Below are 20,862 nucleotides of genomic sequence, written 5' to 3' on the forward strand. Positions count from 1 at the left end.
CGAGTTACACCTGGAGAGCGTTGTCCAAATGCTGCTCCAGTGCTGGCAGGAGAACAGCTCCGGAGGAAAGGGACTTCACTCCTCCCCTCCTGCTCGATCAGCGTTTTCAAGATACAACTTGAATTTACCAGTGGAATGGCAAACGTTTCCTGGTGCGGCCCAGCGAGGGGAAGAGCTGCTGTGCGTGGCAGCAGCCTCCTCCGTCGGGTCTCCCCGGAGCTTCAGCCCCGGCTTGGCGACGTTCAGCACCCAGCTCCCCTGGGCTCTGCCCACGCAGGGCTCCCCTGTGCTGTTGTTCGGGGGGGATTTGTTTTTGTGGCGACGTTCAGCACCCAGCTCCCCTGGGCTCTGCCCACGCAGGGCTCCCCTGTGCTGTTGTTCGGGGGGGATTTGTTTTTGTTTGAAATCGCTCGGTGGAGATGCAGCAGCCAGGAGAGCAGCCGTGGCTCAGGCGGCGGCCGTGCGCCGAGGCCTCACGTCGGATGGGGTGGTTCCCAGCGCTGCGGGTTTCTCGGTAGAGCCGCGCTTCGATTTGCGTACACGGCAGCCCCACAGCTCTGCCGCGACAGGAAGGAAGATCGAGCAAGACCCACAGCACAGGAAGGGGCAAGGAGCGAGACAGAGCAAAAGCGGCTCGGCTGGCACGGCGCAGAGGGCGGGGGGAGCCGCCACCACCGCCCCCGGGTGCTGCCCCGGCTCCTCTGTGGGGGCCCACGGCCCCCAGCTCCTCCTTGGGTCCCGGAGGGGCAGGGGCAGGGGCTTGGCTTCCATTTTCTGACTTGAGCTCGAACATCCGGGCGGCGAGAGAGCAAAGCTTTGGGGAGACGTCTGAGCGGGGACATGCAGGGGCGCGGAGGATGCTCCCACCAGGACTAGGGGCGTCCTCCCTCCCGCCCTGCTCGCACGGGGACCTGGGGAAGGCGGCGCGAGGCAGAGGTAAGGTCTTGGTGGGGCTGGTCGGAGCTTGGCCGTTGTCACCTGGGTGGCGTGCGGGATGGCAGGGTGCCGCTTGGCCGCCCAGCGTGGGGACGAGCTGCTGCACACCTCGCTGCGGCAGCCATGCGCGGCAGCGCCGGCTTTGCTGCTGTGAGACGTCCTGGCTCTCCTGGCCCGGGCTTGCTGGCCTTCTCACAGCTCAGCCAGAGGAGGAGAGGCTCAAGAGCAATTGTGTGCAACGGGGACATGCGTGGCACCTCGCGGGGATCTGTCCCTCATCACGAATCCTGTCCCCTTGCCTGCTGCTGGCTGCACACACTGGCCCGGTGCAGCCTGCCCACCTCGTGCGTCGCCAGGTTTTGCCCCCGTGTTAGTGCCATTTTGATGACTTCAGTCCTCTTCAAAAACAACCAAAGAAATGTAGCATAAATAGAATATGCTATTTATGTGGTGTAAACAGAAAAGGATGAGATAAGCATCCTTCAGCGCATCATGCTGCCCAGTAGCCCAGCGCATCAAGGAGCGAGCAGGGGTCCTGGGGCTGGGATGAAACCAGATGGGCCTTGAAAGCTTCTCTGCTGGGCTACACCCACACGTCCTTCTTCAGGACATGGGACCACTGAGCCCTCCCTGTGCCCAGCCACAGGAACAGTGAGGCCAAAGGCGTAGTAGCTTCACCTGGTACCTCCTTGGGCTCTTTTTGCTTGTGGGGATCCCAAACATGATGCACGAACTGCAGGTGCCAGGGCAGGCCAAGGAGGCAGGGGACGTGTGTCCATGCCCAGCGTCCTGCAGCACGACACTGCGTGCTGGGCACTGTGGGCGGTGCACGAGGCTTAATCCTGCTCTTATTTAAGTACCAAAGAGCATCAGGGATGCTCTGAACCCTGGAGGCATGGGACTGTTGGGAGAGGGCAGCCGGATCAGGGGCCGGGTGCTGTCACCAGACGCCTGCGGTTTGAGTGCTGCGTGGAGGGCGACCCAAGGCCAGGCACGCAATTTGGGGCAGTCTGAGGAGAGCCCAGCACGAAGGATGTTCAGTGTTGCACGAAAGTTTCTTGAGAACTTGCAGCTGGTTTTGGGGGTTCACAGCCGTAGCTCCGGGCAGGCGCCGTGTGACCGAAGCCCCGGGGGACCTGGCGCGTCCCCAGGGTTCAGCAGCGGGGCAGCACCGCGGCAGCTCAGCGCCCTCAGCTCTGCCTCCCCGCCGGGGCTGAGGCTGGCCTCGCTACGGGGCAGGCTCGTGCTCAGTGTTTGTGCTGATATCCTGAGAGCGGAGATCCCCGGGGCGAGAGAGGCTGAAACTGCTCAGGGGGAGAGGGTCTGCATTTCCGTGAGCTGCAGACACATACGTGCTGAAGTTTGTCCTGAGGGCACAGTCAGCTCAGTAAATGCTTCATTTTTCATTTTGAGGCTTCCGAGGTGTAGCAGCACCCTGCAAGAAACCTTCTGTGAAATTAGCTTCATTTTTGTCGGTTTGGAGTTACCCGTAGATCAATCCTTGCTTTTTGCTGATGAGATCTGGTGTCCGGGCTCCTAGCACACAGCCTGCGGGCACTCGCTGGCTCCTCACCTCCACCGCTTGCTGTTTAACTCCAGCTGGGTCTGGGCCCTGCTTTTCTGGTTTAGGTTTTGGAGGAAAAAACAAACCTGGTAGGGGTTAGACGTGGTGCATCTAGAAGACGTTTACTGGGGCAGTGACAGCACTGCCTGCTGCGATGCTGGGACGCGCGAGGCCCAGCCAGCCTTGTCTCCTGGTGACACTTCACACCGGCCGGTCTCTACAGGGTGGTGGCTGGGGTAAAATGGCCTCTGGGGCCTCTGGTTTTGAGAAAGTCCTCCTGGTAAAGAAGGGCTGACGGGAGAGTGCACACAGGAAACTCTGTGTGGGCACAATCGTTTTTGCTAACATTACGCGCAAACGGTAAAAATAAAATAAGGTGGCATCTTAAAATCGTGTGCAAGCTTAGGTGGGTGAATTACCTGCAAGTCTGTTGGCTCTGTAATTGGGTCTAACGCAGAAACGCTTCAGTGCTTCAGTGAAATTCTCTTCTGTTCTGCCAAAAGGTGGCAGCCCGTGCTGCGCCTGCAGGATTTGCTCAAACCATCGGCGGAGGGAGAGCGGCTGGAGAGGACGGCCTGGCCGCTCGTGCGTGCGATGCGCTGCCCCTCAGAGAGCTGCCCTCCCTCCGCGCCCCGCAGATAAGCAGCAGGAAAAACCAAAGCACCCGCTGCTGCTGGGGTGGTGCATCGATAAGGGAGACTTCCAGCCTTGCAGCAAGAGCACCGCCACCTCCCACGTCACTTTAGCAGGGGCAGTTTTCTACTTCCAGCTTCCAAGCTCGTCACCGGCTTTACCTACAGCCCCGAGTCCCCGGTGCCGTGGGAACAGATCCTGCTCTGGTCCTGGGGACCCAGCTGCTATCGCACCCCCTGCCCCAGCTCGGAGAGCGCCGCCGGAGCAGGATGCCACCGAGGTTCATGCGTGCCAGGAAATGGTGGGAAGGCAGGCTGGTTTCCCTCTGAGCAACGCTGCTGCCATGGCTGGGGGAGAGCGAGCACAAGAGCACTGTGCTGCTGGGCTCGGCGCGGGGCCTCCCAAATTAACCAGTGAGCCCCAGCGGGGTGGTCGTGAAATGGGGAGAAGGCAGAGGCAGCACCGAGGGGTTCTGCTGGTTTGGGGGCATGGAGCTGCACTGGAACGGGCAGTTCATTGCTCCTAGAGGCACCTGGTTAATAATGCAACTATTAATTAATGTAAGAAGCTTTATAACATACCTAAATACTGCGGATCAGCCATTTTCCACAGTTTTCCAGGCAGTCTGGCGTCTGCAAAGGCTCCATGCTATGCCAGCCCGTCCTGTCCCACCAGGGCAGGCCGGGCCCCTGGGCTCTGCCGGCTGGGCTGCGCTGCTCGGCGTCAGCCACATCCCCCGCGGCACGCTGCTCCGCGCCTCGGTCACACACACCGCACGTAGCAGGGTTACGGCGCACGCAGCCCGCTGAACCAGGCCTGCTGCAGGCAGGAGCCCGAATCCCCCGCGGTTGTGCTGAGAGCAGGAGTGTGTTTAGGGAGCTGGAGCCAAAGACGAGCAGAAGGGAGGAGGTGCGGCTGCGTACGGGACCCTTCCAGCACGGACTCCCGGGTACAGATGTGCTGTGGACATGCGCCCTCTGCTCACAGGCGTGGTGGGACGAAGGAGGCAGGGCCGCAGCTCTGCTAAGGGACAACACGAGTGTTGACCGGACATCCTCGGATGGGCGAATCTTCTGTTGGAAGACAAAAGCACCGCTAAAGCCAAAGCACTCCGCAGGACTCCGCCATGCCCAGGGGTCACCAGCAGAAGCCTGCCCATGCACTGGCACTCCACTTACCCCAGCCAGTGGTCCCCATGTCCCCAGAGCCCCGCGTCCCACTGCATGGGACCCTTCCGACGATTAACGCCACCTTCTTGCAAACTAAATCCCACGTTTCCCTGCCTGGGGCTCACAGATGCTGTTCGCCAGTTCAGCTGTGCGGCTTCCCCTTCTCCCTCTTCTCACCTTGGCGCTCCCAGGGACACCGGCAGCACGGCAGGACAGACACAAGCCGCTGCTGGATCCCCCTCGGGCGGCCACGCGGTGTTTGCAGCCTCCCCGCCTGTGCAGATAACATCTTCCGCCCTCCTGGAGAAAACCAGCACCCACCGGGCAGTCCTGGAGCTGCGTCCATGGGAAACTTTCGTGCCGGAAGCAGAAAAAAATTGCTGCCACTGCATCATTTCTTCTGCTGCTTTGTTCTCCGTGTCAGATGTTTTTGGATGAGCTGAGCCACGGCTGCTGGCTTCCAGCAGCAGGATTACGTTTTGATGTAGCACCAAGGGATGTGATCAAATAATCTCTAGCATTAGAGCAGGTTCTCCCCCATCAAAGGGCTTTTCCTGACCAGCCACGTTTCAGAGGAAGGGCTGACAGGGAAACATCACTACAAGCAGCAAAAACCCCTTTCATTTTAACCACGCTACTGGTTGCAGAGCAAAGATGAGAAACCTAGAGACTGCTGCATGCAAAGACTTAATTGAATCTTCCAGGCCAGTTAGAGACAAGAAGACATCAAAGGGTGAAAATTTTGCGTGAACTGCTCTCTGAGCTCCTTTAATTTCTGCTGATATTTTAATTGACCTAGAGGCTGCCTGGGGTGTGAAATGCGAGGCAGCTGAGCTGCCTCCGGGCCTCTGAAACCAGAGGGTCAGAGCTGGGCAGCCGAGGAGGAGCAGGACGACTTGGCTTTCCCTCTTGGAGGGAGAGTGTGTGGGTTCAGACCCAGCTACCCTTAAAACAGCACCAGCACCCAATCCGTGCCTCAAACCTTGGCTTGCCAGCGGGCGGACGGGGATGGGCTGCGTAGGAGGCCTGCATGCGTCACTGCGCCCCGCTGTACGCTCACCGGCTGCGAGGGGTCTCGAGGAGAGAGCGGCCCCGCAGTGTGTGCAGGGCCCCCCTGGGACTCGGCCCCACTCCTCCCTCCTGCAGCCTGGGCACTCACCCCTCGCGTCTGCTGTCGGGAAACACAGATCTCACACGGGTCTCCTGGCAGGACGAGCAGGGGAGACTGCAAAGGGGCTGTCCCGCATCCTAGCCTTGCACCATGGACCTGACCACGGACCAGAATCTCCTCCAGGTTCCCTTGGTCAAAGCTGTATTGACACTTTTTCTCTGGAAGAGCTCGGGTTTGTCCGACCAAAGCAAGCGACAGTTAGCTGTGACTGCTGGCCAGGCAGCACAAAGCCCCTGTGGTGCCCACGTTTGGCTCAGGAGAGGGTTTGGGCAAGGGCAGCCCTGCCTGCGAGCTGGGTCACTTCTTGCAGAGCACCCGGCTGGCATGCGTCGGGGTGAAGTGGCACGGACCTACGCAACCCAGGTGCTGTGCCAGGGCACTCGGATGTGGTGCCTGTGTTGCTGCTGTGTTCGGACAGCCCCGGCCCAAAGTAGCTGCCCCTGGAGGTGCTGGGGCTCCTGGCTCCACGGGCTGAGCAGTTCCCACCCGGACACACCCACAGCGATGGCTTCAGGGCTGGTGACGAGGTGTGATACAAAGTGCTAATATAGATGGAGCCTGGAGCATTCTCTGCAGGAAGGTATTTCCCTCCTCACCTCTGCTCTCTGCTTTAAAAACAATGGGACTTAATGAGTGGACGCGCTTCTGAACAACAAAACAAAAGTAAGAGCAGTCTGGCAGTGGTCCTGCAGCAGACGAGGGGGAGGGAGTGGGTAGGTGCTCTGTCTGCGCTACGATTCACTGGCGCTGCCACTGAAATGGAGCACCTACAGCTCTGCAACAGGATGTGGTGTTTGCCACCGATCAGCAAGCTGTGACGGAGGCTCTGGACGGCAACGAGGTGGCTTGGAAACTGAAACGGGTCCTTTGTCGTTCTGCTGCTGCCCCACAACTTCCTTTACAACAAAAAGAAAAATTGACGAGCAGTGCACAGTCCTGCTGACCCACAGGTGACAGTGCTGGCACCCAAACGCTTGCCGGGTGCCCTGCAGGTGACACGGGGGTGTCACCGCACGTCTGGGCACTTAACGCAGCCACAGTGCCCGAGAAAGGCACCTGCAGAAGCGGTGCTGGAGAAGGCACCAAGCCTGCAGCGCGCGAGGTCCGGGCAAGCAGGCAGAGATGCTGCAGCACGACGGGCTCAGCCCCTGCCAAGCCCACAGCAGTCTGAGCTTTTGGCTGACCTGAGCCCCAAGTTAAGATGGATGCTGCTGGATTTTAGTGTCAGAGGATCAGGGCTGAGTGCTGGCATCCAAGCTCTGCACGTGGCAACCTCAGCGCTGGCGTGGGCCCATGTGAGCTCGTGGCAGTGGCTGCAGATGGCCACCAGCTCAGTGCGCGTCCCCCTGTGCCGGCGGCGGGGAGGGCAGCGTTACCTCGAGGCAGCTCCCTCCCACGCCGCTCCTCTCGTTCCAGCAGGAAGATGGATAAGGGCTGAGCGGGGCAGCCGGAGCTTGCACTGACGTGCCGTCTGCTGCGTGCCTGCCCGAGGGAACACCGGGCGGTCCATGGGAAGGTGGTGGGCGCAGGCTGAGAGCCGTGCTGCTGCCAACACCGCGCTCCTCGCCCCGGGATCGCCGATGCCACGGGAGGCCTCTGATGGAAGGTGAGTGGTGGCCGGAGGGAACTGCAGGGTCACTGACACAGCCGGGTCCTCGGGCCTGGCTGTGGCTGGGCTCTGCAGCAGGACGGGCAGTGGTTCAAGGAAGTCCTTGGTGGGGTTCGTGGCCAAAAATGGGGTGAGGGGGGGCACCCAGGTGTAAGCACTGACGGTGGTCCCTGGTCCGAGGGCTTGGGGACTGCTGTGCTGGCATGGGGGGAGCAGCTGCCCCTGAAGGCAGATGATCTTCCTCAGACCCTGCTCTCTGCGCAGGCTTTGTTTCCAGGAAGAAGCATCATCTCTTGTGTTTTTGGGTTTCTTTACCACCATTTTCTATAGCCACCACCTTGACCAAGCACCTCCTAACAAACCAGCCTGCCACAGCTGTGGGACGGCATCACCTCCAGGAGGACTTTGCCAGGTTCCCCTGGAGGGCTCTGGTTTACGCCCTGCTCCCAGCAGGGCTGCCCTCCCAGCCAGACCGGGCGCTCCACTGCCGCCCTCCCCAGCACCCCCGAGCCACGCGCCCAGGCCTCGTACCAGACCCAACCCTGCTGCTCTCCTCTCCCACAGAGGCTTGGATCAATCGCTACCAGAAGCAGCTGGTGAGGTCCATCTCACCACAGTTCCTGGAGGAGATCATCTGCTACCTGCGGAGGCTGGACCTCCTCACGGCGGAGGAGGCCGGCCGGGTGCAGGAGGCGAGCTCCCTGCCCGAGCAGGTGAGGGCCGTGGTGGATGTCCTGGCTGGCAAGGGCAGCTATGCCTCCCAGTGCCTGCAGACCTTCATCGAGACCACCAATTCCCAGCTCTACCTCCACATCACTGTTTACGGTAGGCAGCGCACAGGGGGGCAGGACACGGGGTGTCCGCGTGCCCGTGGCCAGGAGCCAGAGTGCCCTGTGATGTGTCCAGAGCTGGGCTGCGACTGGCAGCTCAGGTGGGCTCCGCAGCCCCATGCCAGCGCTGCTGCTGGCTCAGGGCCTCCTCCAGCATCAGCTGAGGAAGGACACAGCAAGGGGGTGACAGGAGCCTTGCCAGCTCTGAGGGACCTTCCTCCTGCCTGCTCTAGTGCACTTCCCCAGGCAGCCGTCGCATTTGGCAACGGCCAGACCGGGGGCAGAGCCTCACAGCCCTTGTAGGCAGAGCAGAGCAGAGCTGAGGGTACAGGCAGCAGCTGGGCTCGCGAGAGCTGCACCGACGCCGTACCTGTGCTCAGAGGGCGGTGTCTCCCAGGGAGTTCATGCAGCCTGACAGGACCATCTGGGGATGGATCCTCCATCGCCACCCAACTGCAGCAATGCAGAGACGCAGCAGGGCCCCGGGTGGGCCATGCAGCCTCCGAGACATTTCTGCAGCCTGGGAAGAGGCAGAAAGTGGGAGGACCACGTCAGTAGTACTGAACTGCAGCCCCCAGGCTCATACCCCAGCTGAGGCATCTCCTCTGCTCCCTAATCAGAAGCAGCAGCCCCAGACACCAGCTTCTTCCTCCCCTCGAGTCCCCGTTTTATCCTGCACTTCAATATAAATAACTTGCTGGGGTTTGAGTGCAAGCAAGGGTCCAGCTCTGTGGCAATGGGGCTGAGGCCAAGCCACGGAGCCACGCCACAGGATCAGCCCCGGGGAGGAAAACCGGGGCCAGGCACATGCCAGAGACCCCCAGACAAGTGCAGAGTGCTGAGGAGGGCCTGAGGACAAGCTGAAAGGCAGTGCACAGATCAGGGTCCGGATCAGCAAGGCCCACAGCAGGCACAGGTGCGGTGGAGCTGTCGACAAGCACTCCTACAGCACAGCTCGGGCAGGGACGGGAGGCCCAGGCCTGAGCTTAAACAGGCTCCTGGCCCTGTAGGTGTGGGTGGAGGCTGCAGGTGAGGCCAGTCAGGGCCCTGGCACACGCCTCGTGTACGGGCTCCATGCAGCTTCCCCTCCTCACAGGAGTGGCAGAAAAGCGGAGCAGCGTCTCTCATTTGCATTTGTGGTTGTTCTCCTCCCCCTCACCTCCTGTTTCCTTTCTCTCTGTGCAGAACCGATGGTGCAGAAACATCTGGAGAGCCTCCAAAGCTACTATGGGAATGGCTTGGAGACGGGTCCTCTCCAGCGCCTCACGAACCTGCTGCTGGTGGAAGGCTTGACCGACATCCAGCAGAAGGAGCACGACATCCTGCAGATCGAAACCACCAAAGGCCTACGTAACGTATCCAAGAGCATCCCTTTAGAGAAGCTCTTCCTGCCCCTGTCCAAGGTCAGCATCCCCCCACGGATCTCCGTGACCGTAGGGGTGGCTGGGATTGGCAAAAGCACGCTGGTGAAGCTGTTTGTCTACAGCTGGGCAAAGGGGGAGATCAACAGGGACATCATGTTGGTGCTGCCCCTCACATTCCGGGAGCTCAACACCTACGAGAAGCTCTCTGCCGAGCGGCTCATCCGCCTGGCCTTCCCTCACATCACCGAGCCCAGCTGCATCTCCGCGGGAGCCGCCAGGACGCTGCTCATCCTCGACGGCTTGGACGAGTTCAAGACTCCTTTGGATTTTTCCAACACGGTTGTGTGCACCGACCCCAAAAAGGAGATTCAGGTGGACAACCTGATCACCAACATCATACGTGGCAACCTGTTACAGGAGGCTTCTGTCTGGATCACCTCACGGCCCACAGCAGCCAGCCAAATCCCCGGTGGCCTTGTTGACCGGATGACAGAAATACGAGGTTTTGGAGCGGCAGAGATGAAAGAATTTTTGGACCAGATGTTCCTTGACAACCGAGACTTGTCCAGCCAAGTTCTGCATCATATCAAGGCTAACAGGTCTTTACACATCATGTGCACAGTTCCTGGCTTTTGCTGGATTTCTGGCTCTTCAATTGGTTATTACCTAAAAAACAGCACCGATCAATCCCAAGAAATGACAGTTGTTCCTAAAACCTTATCAGAAATCTATTCCTATTATTTTAAAATGACTTTGAGCTGTGACTGGCCAGAAAAGCAGAGAGAAACACTCAGGATTGAGCAAGCTGTGAACAACAGCAAGAAAATAATGGGCAGCCTGGGCAGGCTGGCCTTCTACGGCCTGCTCAAAAGGAAGTACGTGTTTTACGAGCAGGACATGAAGACGTACGGCATAGACCTTTCCTTGCTGCAGAGCAGCTTGTGCAGCAGACTCTTACTCAAAGAGGAGATGCAGTCCTCCACAGCCTATTATTTTTCCCACCTAACCATACAGGAGTTTTTAGCAGCTATTTATTATTACACCGCTGCGAAGCGGGCAATATTCGACCTCTTCACGGAGAACGGGATGTCCTGGCCCAAGCTGGGTTTCCTCAACCACTTCAAGAGCGCTGTTCAGAGGTCGCTGCAGGCCGAGGACGGGCAGCTCGATATCTTCGTGCGTTTCCTCTCGGGGCTCCTCTCCCCCCAGGTGAACAAGCTGCTCTCCGGGTGGCTCCTGGCGAAGGATGAGCACAACAGCTTCAGGAGCCAAGCGATCAGCTTCCTCCAGGGCTGCCTGAACACGGACTACGTTATCTCCTCGCGGACAGTGAACACCGTGCACTGCCTGTATGAGATCCAGCACATGGAGATTGCCAAGTCTGTGGAGGAAGCGATGAAGAACGAGAGCTTGGCCGGGATGCTCACGCCGGTGAACTGCTCTGTCCTGGCGTATCTCCTGCAGGTCTCCAACGTGTGCATGGAGGAGACCAACCTCTCCAACTGCCTCACTTACAATGTCTGTAAGAGCCTGCTCCCCCAGCTCCTCTTCTGCCACAACCTCAGGTAAGGCGCAGTGGGGCTGCACTCGGATTAGCAAGCAGGGACACCAGACTGCTCCCGTGACTCAAAACCCCAGGTGTCTACAGGAGATGTAGGCCCACCAGCGCTGTCCGTCACCACAAAGCTGTCCTCTGTCCTGGGGATGGCACGGGGCCAGATCTGCAGGGAAGCCACCTCTGCTTCTGTCCCTGAGTTTTTCCACTTGTGAAGTGCAGACACCATGGGACAGCTGTGTTCCTATGCACCTGTGGGTAGTCTTTTCCTCACTTTTTGTTCTCCAAAGTACCTTGGCTTTTGCTCTTTTCTTCTCTTTCCTCCAGGCTGGACAATAACCAGTTTAAGGACAATGTGATGGAGCTGCTGGGCAGCGTGCTGAGTGTGAAGGACTGTCAGATCCAGAAGCTCAGGTAGGACCTGGCCCAGATGAGCTCTTCCTGGGGAGAACCAGAGCGAGGGGCCTCCAGGAGCAGCCGTCCCGCTGGCTCCCCAGGGTGCCAGGTGACAAGGACAGCCCCACGCGGGGGGCTCCTGCACCTTACCCTGCTTCGGGAGCATGCTCCCTGGGGCAGCCATCTCGCCCGGGCTCCCTGGGACAAGCTGCCAGCAGCAGCCCTGAGTTTGTCTCCAGTGCAGGCCATGATTCATCCAAAATCCTGATCAGCGCCACCCTCCTCGGTTATTTTTAGCTGGACTCCTACCTCCTTGCTGTTCTGAAACCTGTAATTTGGGCAGCAAGCTGCAGATTGCTTGTCTTGGTAACCCACTTCCCAAGGTTCTGGTTGTTTGCTGGGCACAAGGGGCTCAGCATGGGTTAGACCAGCTGGTGCACGGAGGTGCGTGGCCCCGAGAAAATGGGTCCTCTCTTTCCCATCTCCCTTCCCTTCCTTGTCTGTGGCTGCACACAGAGGCCCCTTCACTGTGACCTCTCCGTTTCACTACATGAATTAAGTCTAGAAACTCCCTTTCCACCCTGTCCCTGCAGTGCCACCCCAGGGGAGCACACCCCGAAGCATTTGCACAGCGAGGCAGGGCCGTGTCGCCCACCAAGCAAACACTCCCCATCGCTCTCCTGTGCTGCACCGTCCCCAGCTGTGTCCCAGCAGCGCTCGCAGACGCACCGGGGCTGTGAGAGCCTCTTCCTTCCCCTGACAGACACCCGTTCTCTTTTTCTGGGCAGCTTGGCAGAAAATCAGATCAGCAACAAGGGTGCCAAAGCACTGGCCAGGTCGCTGATGGTGAACAGGAGCCTGATGGTGCTGGAGTAAGTGTTACCTCCTCCCAGCTCGCGCCGCGCCGTCCCTGCGCAGCCAAACCCCGCCTGGCCCGACGGAGCTGGGGACAGCCTCGTGCCCAACACCGCGCTGCTGCAGGGGTGGGCGCAGCCTGCAAGCCTCCGGCATCCCACAGCAGCACTCAGCTGCGCTGGGCGCGTGTCGGCCAACTGCCACAGTCCCTTCACGTGGGTTCGTTAATAAATGTCAGACCGACGATGTCCTACCTGGACACTAACAGCCCGGGGACAAGGGGACATCAGGAGGGAGAGCAGCGGTCCCAAGGCAGCGCCACGTGGAGGCATTTGGCTTAAAGCGGGCACGTCCCGCTCGGATGCCGGTCCCGGTGTGGGTGGGCGAGTGCCGCTCGCGCCCTGCTAACCGCGTCCTTTCTGCACACCTCTCCCCTGCCTCGCCCCAGCCTGCGGAGCAACTCCATCGGCCCCTCGGGAGCGAAAGCGCTGGCTGACGCACTGAAAAAAAACCAAGTCCTGCTCTCCCTGAAGTAAGTCTCGACTTCTGCAGCACCCCCAGGAGCAGAGGCATGGGATGAGCTGCCTGCAGGGCTGCACATCGCGGTTTCCCTGCCCTCGTGGGGAGTCCCTGGGCACACCCTGGTTCGGCTGTGCTGGGCAGCAAGCCTGGCCACAGGGGGCACAGAAATAGTATGGGCCCTAAATCCCCATCAGCCAGAGGGGCCCTAAATCTTCGTTGGGATGCAGGACTGCACAACAGCAAAGCAGACTGCTGTGGGCAGTGAAGCTGGGAACCCTTTAGTGCTGTAACAGGGGGGTTCCTGCTCACCCAGCACTGGTGGCAGCCCTGGACGGGTGTTTGTGTGTCTGGGGGTGCTGAGATGAAGCGGGTGCCGCCCGCCCTGGCGCTCGCTCACAGCTTGCTCCTCCCTCCTTGCAGCCTGCAGCACAACGTGATCAAGGAGGACGGTGCGGCGTTCCTGGCCGAGGCCCTGCTAACCAACCACAAGCTGACGACCCTGCAGTGAGTGACTGGGACCCGGTGCCCCCCTGCTCCTCCCAGCCACCAGCAGACCCCGCGCAGGCTCCGGCTCGGCCGCATCCTGGTGTCTGGCTGGCCATGAGGGCCAAGCAGCAGAGCCGGGGCTTTCCCACCGCGCTGCTTTTCCTAGTTTACTGTCCCCACACCACCCCTGTCAGCAAAGACCTTCCAGGCCTTTAGAGATTGTCACAACCCAATTTCTTTCCCAGCCTGACGTGTTCTCAGGGTGCATGCGGGGTGGAAGAGCACTGCCAGAGCTGAGAACAGTCTATAGGGGAGGAAGGGGGTGCAGGTGCTGCCAGCAGAGACGTGACTGGGGCTGGCTGATAATCGTGGGTGACTTCCCCTCCTTTGCAGCCTGCAGAAAAACTCCATTGGAGCCCAGGGCGCGAGGAAAATAGCAGAAGCACTGAAGCGGAACTGCAGCCTCAAGGAACTAATGTGAGAGCCGACAGGGGCAGCACAAGGCCGAGGGATGGCAGTGCCAATGCCATATGTCCCTGGGATCTGAGGGAGGGGTCTGGGCCGTGCTACACAGCCAGGGCAGGCTTTGCTAGCTTCGTCCAAGGGGACTATCGTGGGGGAGGGTGGGAAGCGTGTCAGAATGGCTTTCGGATAGACCCGGTGCTGAGTTGCTCTGCTTACCTCCGGGGAAACAGGGAGCCATGGAGTGAACCAAGGGGCCAAGCTGCCCTCCAGAATGGTAGGTCTCCTGGCCCTGTAGGTACATTAAAAGAGGTTTCAGCTAAAAAGCAATTTTGATACAGCAACACAGGTGTGTGGAGGTTGGAAATTAGACCGCACCAAATTCCTGCTTGTTGAGGGACCCCGAGGGTGTTCCCGGGACCCAAAGGTACACCAGGCCCAGCACACGGGGACCCTGTGGTGGGACTCCCGCTGGGTCAAATGAATCCTTGGCAGCAGGTCTAAGCACGGCCCCAGCAAGGGAAGGCCAGCAAAGCTGCCCAGGTCCCGCTGGAGGGCAGGGGACTGCGGACCCCACGCTGCTGGCAGGGGCTTGGGTTGTGACACAGCTGCTGGTAACGCTCCCTTGGATTTGTGTCTTAGGCTCTCCAGCAACTCCGTTGGAGACAATGGCTCGGTCGCCTTGGCTGAAGCTCTGAAGGTCAATCACAGCCTGCAAAGCCTCGAGTAAGTCCCCGACACGTGGCAGCCCCTGGCTGCCTCCCACCCTGCTGCCACAGAGCCCCTTGCTGGGTGCTCACTGCTTCCTCCACGTTTGCTCCTTTGGCCTCGGCTCCCCGCAGCGGGGAGCTGCTGGGTTCTCGGTGGAGCAGGTGCTTTTAACCCCCGACACAACCCCACAGCCCACCTAGTGGTGCCAAGAGTGGCCCGTCCTAATGCCCCCCTCTTTGTGTCAGTCTCCAGAGCAATTCCATCAGCAGCGCCGGAGTCGCCGCCCTGACAGTGGCTCTCTGCTCCAACAAGGGACTCATCAACCTCAAGTAAGTGGCGGCCCCTCTGGCCCCCCTGTCCCAGCGATGCCGCCCTGGGGCACAGCTCTCTCAACAGACGGGACACGGGAGCTCCTCGGCAGTCTGGGCTTGTGCCCGGCTGCTTCCACGAGTGCTCCGGATGCTGAAAGCAGCCTCGGTCTCTCCAAAGGCTGAGAGCTGGAAGTCGTTAACTTTCTCCCCGTGAGACAGTATCAGCTCAGCTGTCTCTTGCAACAAAGCGATCACAGCAGGGAAATAGGCTGAGAAAAACCCCGATAAGCTGGCAGTGCTCACATCTGTGGGACGTGCTGCAAACACTAGCTGCTCCAGGGAGGGGTGACAGCAGGGCACTTGTGACAGCAGCTCTGTTCCATCTAATGCCACCCCACAGAAATCACAGGAGGCTCTGTCTGAGCACCAGGAAGCGCTTCTTTACAGGTGATGGAGCCCTGGCACAGGTTGCCCAGAGGGGCTGTGGAGTCTCCTCCTTGGAGATCTCCAAAAGCCACCCGGACATGGGCCTCGGCAGCCTGCTGGAGCGGGGGGTGGAGGAGATAGGCCCAGGGGTCCCCTCCAACCTCAGCCACGCTGTGATCCGTGATCCCTATTTTCAGTGGGGCAGCCTGGACAGTTACTGTGCACAGCCCCACACCACGAGGTCAGACTTCAGGCTTCTCTTCTCCGAGGACATCTCTTGATGAGAACAGCTGCAGCTTGTTTCGCTGCAGACAGCAATGCAGGGAACGGAGATGCAGACGCTGGTGGAGATGCTGGTGCCACAGATGGTTACAGCCCCAGAGCAGGGGGCAGAGGGGCTGGGGGGGGCATCCGATGCCCTGCCTTGGCGCTCCCCCCCAACCTCTGTCTTTCCCCAGCCTACGGGAGAACTCCATCAGCAAGGAGGGGGGCCCCGCCATCGCCCGCGCCCTGCGGACCAACAGCACCCTCAGGAGGCTGGAGTAAGTCCCACGGGCCCAGGAGGGCACCCACACTGCTGCGCGGTGTCGCTGGAGATGTCCCAAACCATGTGTGACTCGTGTCCTCTGTCCTCTGCCCCTAGCTTAGCAGCCAACCTGCTGTACGACGAAGGCGGCAAGGCCATCGCTCTGGCGATGAAGGAGAACAGGGCGCTCACGTCCCTCCAGTGAGTTTCCCTCGGACCTGGCGTGCAAGTGGCTTCCTTGAGTTCCCCTTCCACGGGACGTGGAGCGTGCCATCCTGCATGGACCCGTGGGGGCCTTGCACTGGGTGAACAGGGTCGCCCCCGAGCCTCCACCACGTTGGAGGTGGTGAGCGGATGGGTGCTGAGCCCGGAGGGAAGGGGGCACCCCGCAGCCTGCAGCCCCGGCCTTCACCTCCCCTTCTTTTGCAGCTTGCAGTGGAACTTCATTCAGGCAAACGCTGCCACGGCGCTGGCACAAGCACTCAAGTCCAACAGCAGCCTGGCCAGCCTCGAGTAAGTGGGGATACAGGTGGGCAGGTCCTGGGCACCCCTGGGCAGGGACCCCCAGGGCACTTCGGCACACCGTGCCCTGTGCTCGGTGCCCTTCGCTGCCCGTCTCCCTGCTCCTGGGTGCTCGGGCTGGGGGCAGATGCAGGATTTCTGTGTCTTAGCTTGCAGGAGAATGCCATCGGAGACGAGGGAATGGCCGCCCTGTCTGCTGCACTGAAGGTCAACACAACCCTGGCAGATCTCCAGTGAGTACCCAGGCTGTGGCAGGGCCCTGGCATTGCAGCTAGTCTGATTAGCTTGTCTAATTAGCACACCACGGCCACCTCAGGACGTGCACTGAAGGGCTCTTGTTCTCTTGCAGCCTTCAGGTGGCTTCAGTTGGCGCGGCCGGGGCCCAAGCCCTAGCAGAGGCCTTGATGGTCAACAAGAGTCTGCAGATCCTGGAGTAAGTGCTCGGTGGGGCCAGCGAGTCCCCATCACGGTGACACTGCTGCCTGGGGGTGTCCGAGGCCCCGGCCTTTGGCTCATCACCCCTTGCATCCCCTACATCATGGCCTACCAGGCTTACCTGTCCCTTGGCTCGCTGATGTGGGGCTGCCTCTCCCACCTCCTCCTCTCGCCCATGGAGAGCATGGGGCCCACGGGTCACCCCGGGCTGTCCTTCCCCATGGCCTGCCTTCCTTTGCAGCTTGAGAGGAAACTTCATCGGCGTGGCAGGGGCCAAAGCGATGGCCAACGCGCTGAAGGTGAACCGGAGCCTCCGCAGGCTCAAGTGAGTACCCTGCTCCCCGGGGCGAGGCAGGAAGAAGGCTCCCAGACCTTGCTGGAGGTCGGTGCTCTGACCCTGCCGCCTCCCGCAGCCTGCAGGAGAACTCCCTGGGCATGGACGGAGCCATCTGCATCGCCACCGCTCTGAAGGGGAACCACGGCCTCACGTACGTCAAGTAAGTGGCTGCTGAGCTGGACGGTAAGGCAGGGGTCGGGGAGACCGCAGGAATGGTAAGGCGACCTTCCCCACTGCTGGCACTGCCCATCCCCAGCTGCCCTGCAGGGTCCTCCCCAGCGGGGCTGGGGTCCAGGGCATCCCGATCTCCTCCCGAGTAGCAGCCAACATCCCTACACTGCTCCAGACCCCACAGCTCCTCTCTGGGGATGCCTTCGGGGCAAAGAACCATCCCAAAAGTCAAACGCTCCCCAAAATACCACAAGGTCCAGCTGGATCAGCCCTTCCAGCTCCCCAGGGGTGTTCTACAGCTGCTCACCTGGCTGCCTCGGGGCTCTCAAAGCCAGAGTCCTCTGTGACCAGGGTCCTTGCAGGAGGTCTGGGCTGGCGTGGGGAGGGTGCGATGCTGGAGGCTGGTGCAAAGCTGGGGAGCTTCTCTCGAACCCGCTGGGGATCTTGCTGCACCCCGTATCCAAGCCTGAACTCCTCTTCCTCCCCTCTCTCAGCCTGCAAGGGAACCGCATCGGCCAGTCGGGAGCCAAGATGATCTCTGACGCCATCCGGACAAACTCGCCCGACTGCGTCGTGGAGGTGTGAGGGCCCCTGGCCGCCGCGAGGAGGTGGCCTGGTGGGGCGGAGGGCGTCCCTTCGGCCGCTGTGCCTGTGCAGGGGGACGCCGGGCCCGCCGCCCGGCAGGGGAGAGCAGGGGCAAGGAGAGCCCCGCAGCTCTCAGCATGGCCCCGAGGGGCTCGCAGCTGCTGGGACCTGGGGCTCCGGATCAGCAGTGCACGAGGGTCAACACTTGCCAGCGTTAAAAAGCTGGGGAACGCATGGCTGGGTGCCCCTACAGCCGAGCCCTGGGGAAGCTTCGAGGCTATGTGAATGGGTGAAATGGAAACAGGAGGGAGGGGGGGACACCCCACGCGCCAAGCCCTTTTCCCATGCACTGGGTGACTTACCTCCCACCGCCTGGGCAGCAAACCCCTCCTGTGATCTCCGTGACGCTGGGGCCGCGGGGCTGTGCCCAGAGCCATGCCCAGAGCCTGTCCCAGACCAGGCACATCCTGACCGCCCAGGAGCTCGGCTCTCTTCTCACCCTGGGTTGCTGTAGGCAAACGTCATGGCACCCCAGCCCGGCCCCAGGACATTGCTCCCAGTGCCAGCTCTTCTCCATTGAGGTCTGCTAGGGAAAGGCTGGGAGAACCGGGTGCAACAGCCGCCCCTTCTCACCAGACCAAATACAGCCCCGTCCTGCAGCTCCCGCTGAAGTCCCGGAGAGATGAGAGCTTTGCTGTTCCCTTGCTCAGATCAGGCGGTGGTGCTTTGGACCAGGGCACTTCAGAGCAGGGGCTGCTCCTTGTGCGGCGGTATGCCTTGCCGTGCCCTCAGTAACAAGATTGTTTTGGCTGGGCATGCCCAAAGTGTTTGGTAGTGCTGTCCTGCATCAAAGCCTCTTGGAAGAGACAGAAATCCCAACGTGTAGGAGTAGAACCATCTAGAAAGGCCTTGGGAAATAAAGAGCCCTTGGGAGAAAAGAAGGAGGAGCAGGAGGGTGTTTGGAAGAGGAACAGCACTGCATGAGGATGGGCCACCTCCAGCACATGCATCCAGGTGCTGCTGGGAGGCCTCCTGACAAAGTTCTGCCTCTCACAAGCTTAGGCTGGATTTCTTGGGTTTCCTGCTCTTGCCATCGGTGACAAGCTGGGTGACCTTGGGACGTGTCTTCCCACTGTCCCAGCTCCAGAGAGGGTCCTCCCCTAGCAGGTCACCTTCTGGGCAGGCAGCTGCTGAAAGCAGAGGTGCCCAGTGATGCCTCTGGGTGTGCAGCAGAGACACGGTGATTCTCCAGAAGGTGCGAGGTTTGCAGGTGACCAGAAGGCAGTCTGTGCAGCCCCCAGAGCCCCTGCCAGCCACTGCCCCTCTCCCTGATCCACCCCAGCCAGAGTCCACACGTGGATGTGCTGCTGCTGTAGTCCTGCTCCAAACACCGCTGTGGGCTGATCCTGGAGGAATGCTGGGGTGAGCTGTGCGATACGTACATACTTGGAAATAAATTGGTTCCTAGCTGGAAAAATGCCTTTGCACTGCCTTCCTCTATTGGTTGTGGATCATTACATAGGACATTCTGGGTGCACCACCAGGACTGCGTTCCCCTGCCCAGGCTGGAGACCCCACACCCTGTTCTAGCACATCAGGAGGGCTCGTGGCTTTTCCATGAGGCATTAGAGGCTGGCTCGTGATCTCCAACAGGATATAGTGATGCTGAGTGATTGAAGTCCTACCTCTGTCATCATTATTTCAGGGCAGACAGGGCCTTGAGGCCAGCTCTGCCCAAAGTCTGTGTTTAACCCCGAGCTGAAATGTTACCTGAAGTACCAAAGGGAGACAGCAATCAACAATCCCATGCAGGCTCGTAAACCCTAGAGCTGCAGGAAATACGGGGTTAACAACAATCTGAAAGACATTTATAGATCTGTATGCACGTACACATACCTAGCTACAGAAAAACACTTCCGTGCTGAAAGTGTCAAATACTCAGAGGGTGCATTTCCCCTGGCACTGGGGGGTGGCTGCTAAAAGCACTGCTGTTCATGCCTGATACAAGAAGCTGCAATGCAAACCACAGCTCCCCTAAAACCCTGGCAGGCCCTGTTGAAAGGCTAGGTGGCAGTGCTGCCTGAAGAGGCTCTGGCTCTACGCACCTGATTTAGTACATCGGCTTTCCATTTCAGCCTACGGTATAGGAAATAACAGAAAAGTGGTCCAAACTCAGAGACTGTGCCCAGTCACATGGGAAATCTCCCTCACAGGTCAAACACATCTCTTTCAGCATGCAGGGAGGACCAGAACGGATTCCCTGAATACCACGAAAGAATGTTTTCAGATCAGGTCCTAAAATCAGGACATTTCAGCCCTTGGGAGAAGGAATGGGGCAAGCACATACACTTTTTCCCTAGCTGTCACAGGACCACCCTAATGGATTTGCAGTAGGTATCTAGCGCTAAGAACGCCATCTTCTATGTCTGCTTTCTTTGAAGTGAGGTGCAAAATGTTGATTAACTTCATAATTAAGGGTGCAAAGAAAGATCCTAACTGTCAGCCAGTTCAGCTCAAGCCTATATAATTCTGTGCATTTCAGCACGTCACAGCACCCACATACGTCCTGTTAACTACATAAAAGTTGTGGAGCGTTTACCTGTGAAGTTTTGGCTCATTCCAACAGGACATTTTAAGTTCTAAGCTCTGCTGACAGGTGTCAGAGAATCGGAGAGATGAAAAATCTCTTGGTTTTTCAAGTATTCCTTCCTTCGTGTATTCCTTCCTTCAGTGTCATAATGGAGGGGTTGGACCTGACTGTAGATTTCAGATGGAGAGAAAGCAAAGTACTTCGGTGATGTGAAGAAAAGGGAAGGGCAAGAGAACAGCCTGGGCTCTTGCCTGCCCTGATGAACACACACCAGAATGAACTCTTCTAATCGCGCACTGATTTCTGCTCCTGTGAAGACAAACCGTGACACTACAGCAGAGCTAAAGGAAAGGAGCGAATACGCTAGAAAAACTCCAGCTTTTGCTTTCATCTGAGTACCTTCACTGATGGCATCAGTTAAACCCACCGAACTTCCCAGTATGCTAAGCACTTCTGCGAGCAGCAGACTACCAAAGCCTGGATGCCTACAGGCTTGTGCCCGCATCCCAACACCACCACTGCCCTACACTAACCCTCAGCTCCTACCACGTACCTCGTGATCTTCTGGCTCCTGCACACACCTCTTATTCCTCACCAGGTTAACTGAGTATCTCCATTAAGTATTCTCCTAACATCTCCTTATTTTTTTTCCCCAAAGTTTGCAGGAGTTTAATATCCAGACATCCTTACCACTCT

At 59.4% G+C, this 20,862-nt stretch overlaps 1 protein-coding gene across 4 annotated transcripts; it reads left to right on the top strand.

Annotated features, from left to right (window-relative positions):
* The first annotated feature begins 625 nt into the window (after nucleotides 1-625).
* NLRC3 (NLR family CARD domain containing 3) lies at nucleotides 626-20,576 on the top strand. 4 transcript variants are annotated; one of them, XM_013177181.3, is made up of 19 exons: nucleotides 626-936; nucleotides 6,890-7,079; nucleotides 7,647-7,907; nucleotides 9,098-10,841; nucleotides 11,159-11,245; nucleotides 12,016-12,099; nucleotides 12,531-12,614; nucleotides 13,025-13,108; nucleotides 13,484-13,567; nucleotides 14,195-14,278; nucleotides 14,509-14,592; nucleotides 15,459-15,542; nucleotides 15,644-15,727; nucleotides 15,956-16,039; nucleotides 16,198-16,281; nucleotides 16,398-16,481; nucleotides 16,725-16,808; nucleotides 16,897-16,980; nucleotides 17,486-20,576. In XM_013177181.3, the coding sequence occupies exons 2-19, from the start codon at nucleotides 7,073-7,075 to the stop codon at nucleotides 17,574-17,576; spliced, it is 3,282 nt and encodes a 1,093-aa protein (XP_013032635.3). In that variant the 5' UTR covers nucleotides 626-936; nucleotides 6,890-7,072; the 3' UTR covers nucleotides 17,577-20,576. The 4 variants fall into 4 exon arrangements, with proteins under 4 accessions (XP_013032635.3, XP_047919121.2, XP_013032636.3 ...); XM_048063164.2 differs by having other exon boundaries at nucleotides 7,647-7,795; XM_013177182.3 differs by having other exon boundaries at nucleotides 6,893-7,079.
* Nucleotides 20,577-20,862: the final 286 nt, after the last annotated feature.

This window comes from Anser cygnoides, chromosome 15 (assembly GCF_040182565.1).
Source record: "Anser cygnoides isolate HZ-2024a breed goose chromosome 15, Taihu_goose_T2T_genome, whole genome shotgun sequence".
NCBI lineage: Eukaryota > Metazoa > Chordata > Aves > Anseriformes > Anatidae > Anser > Anser cygnoides.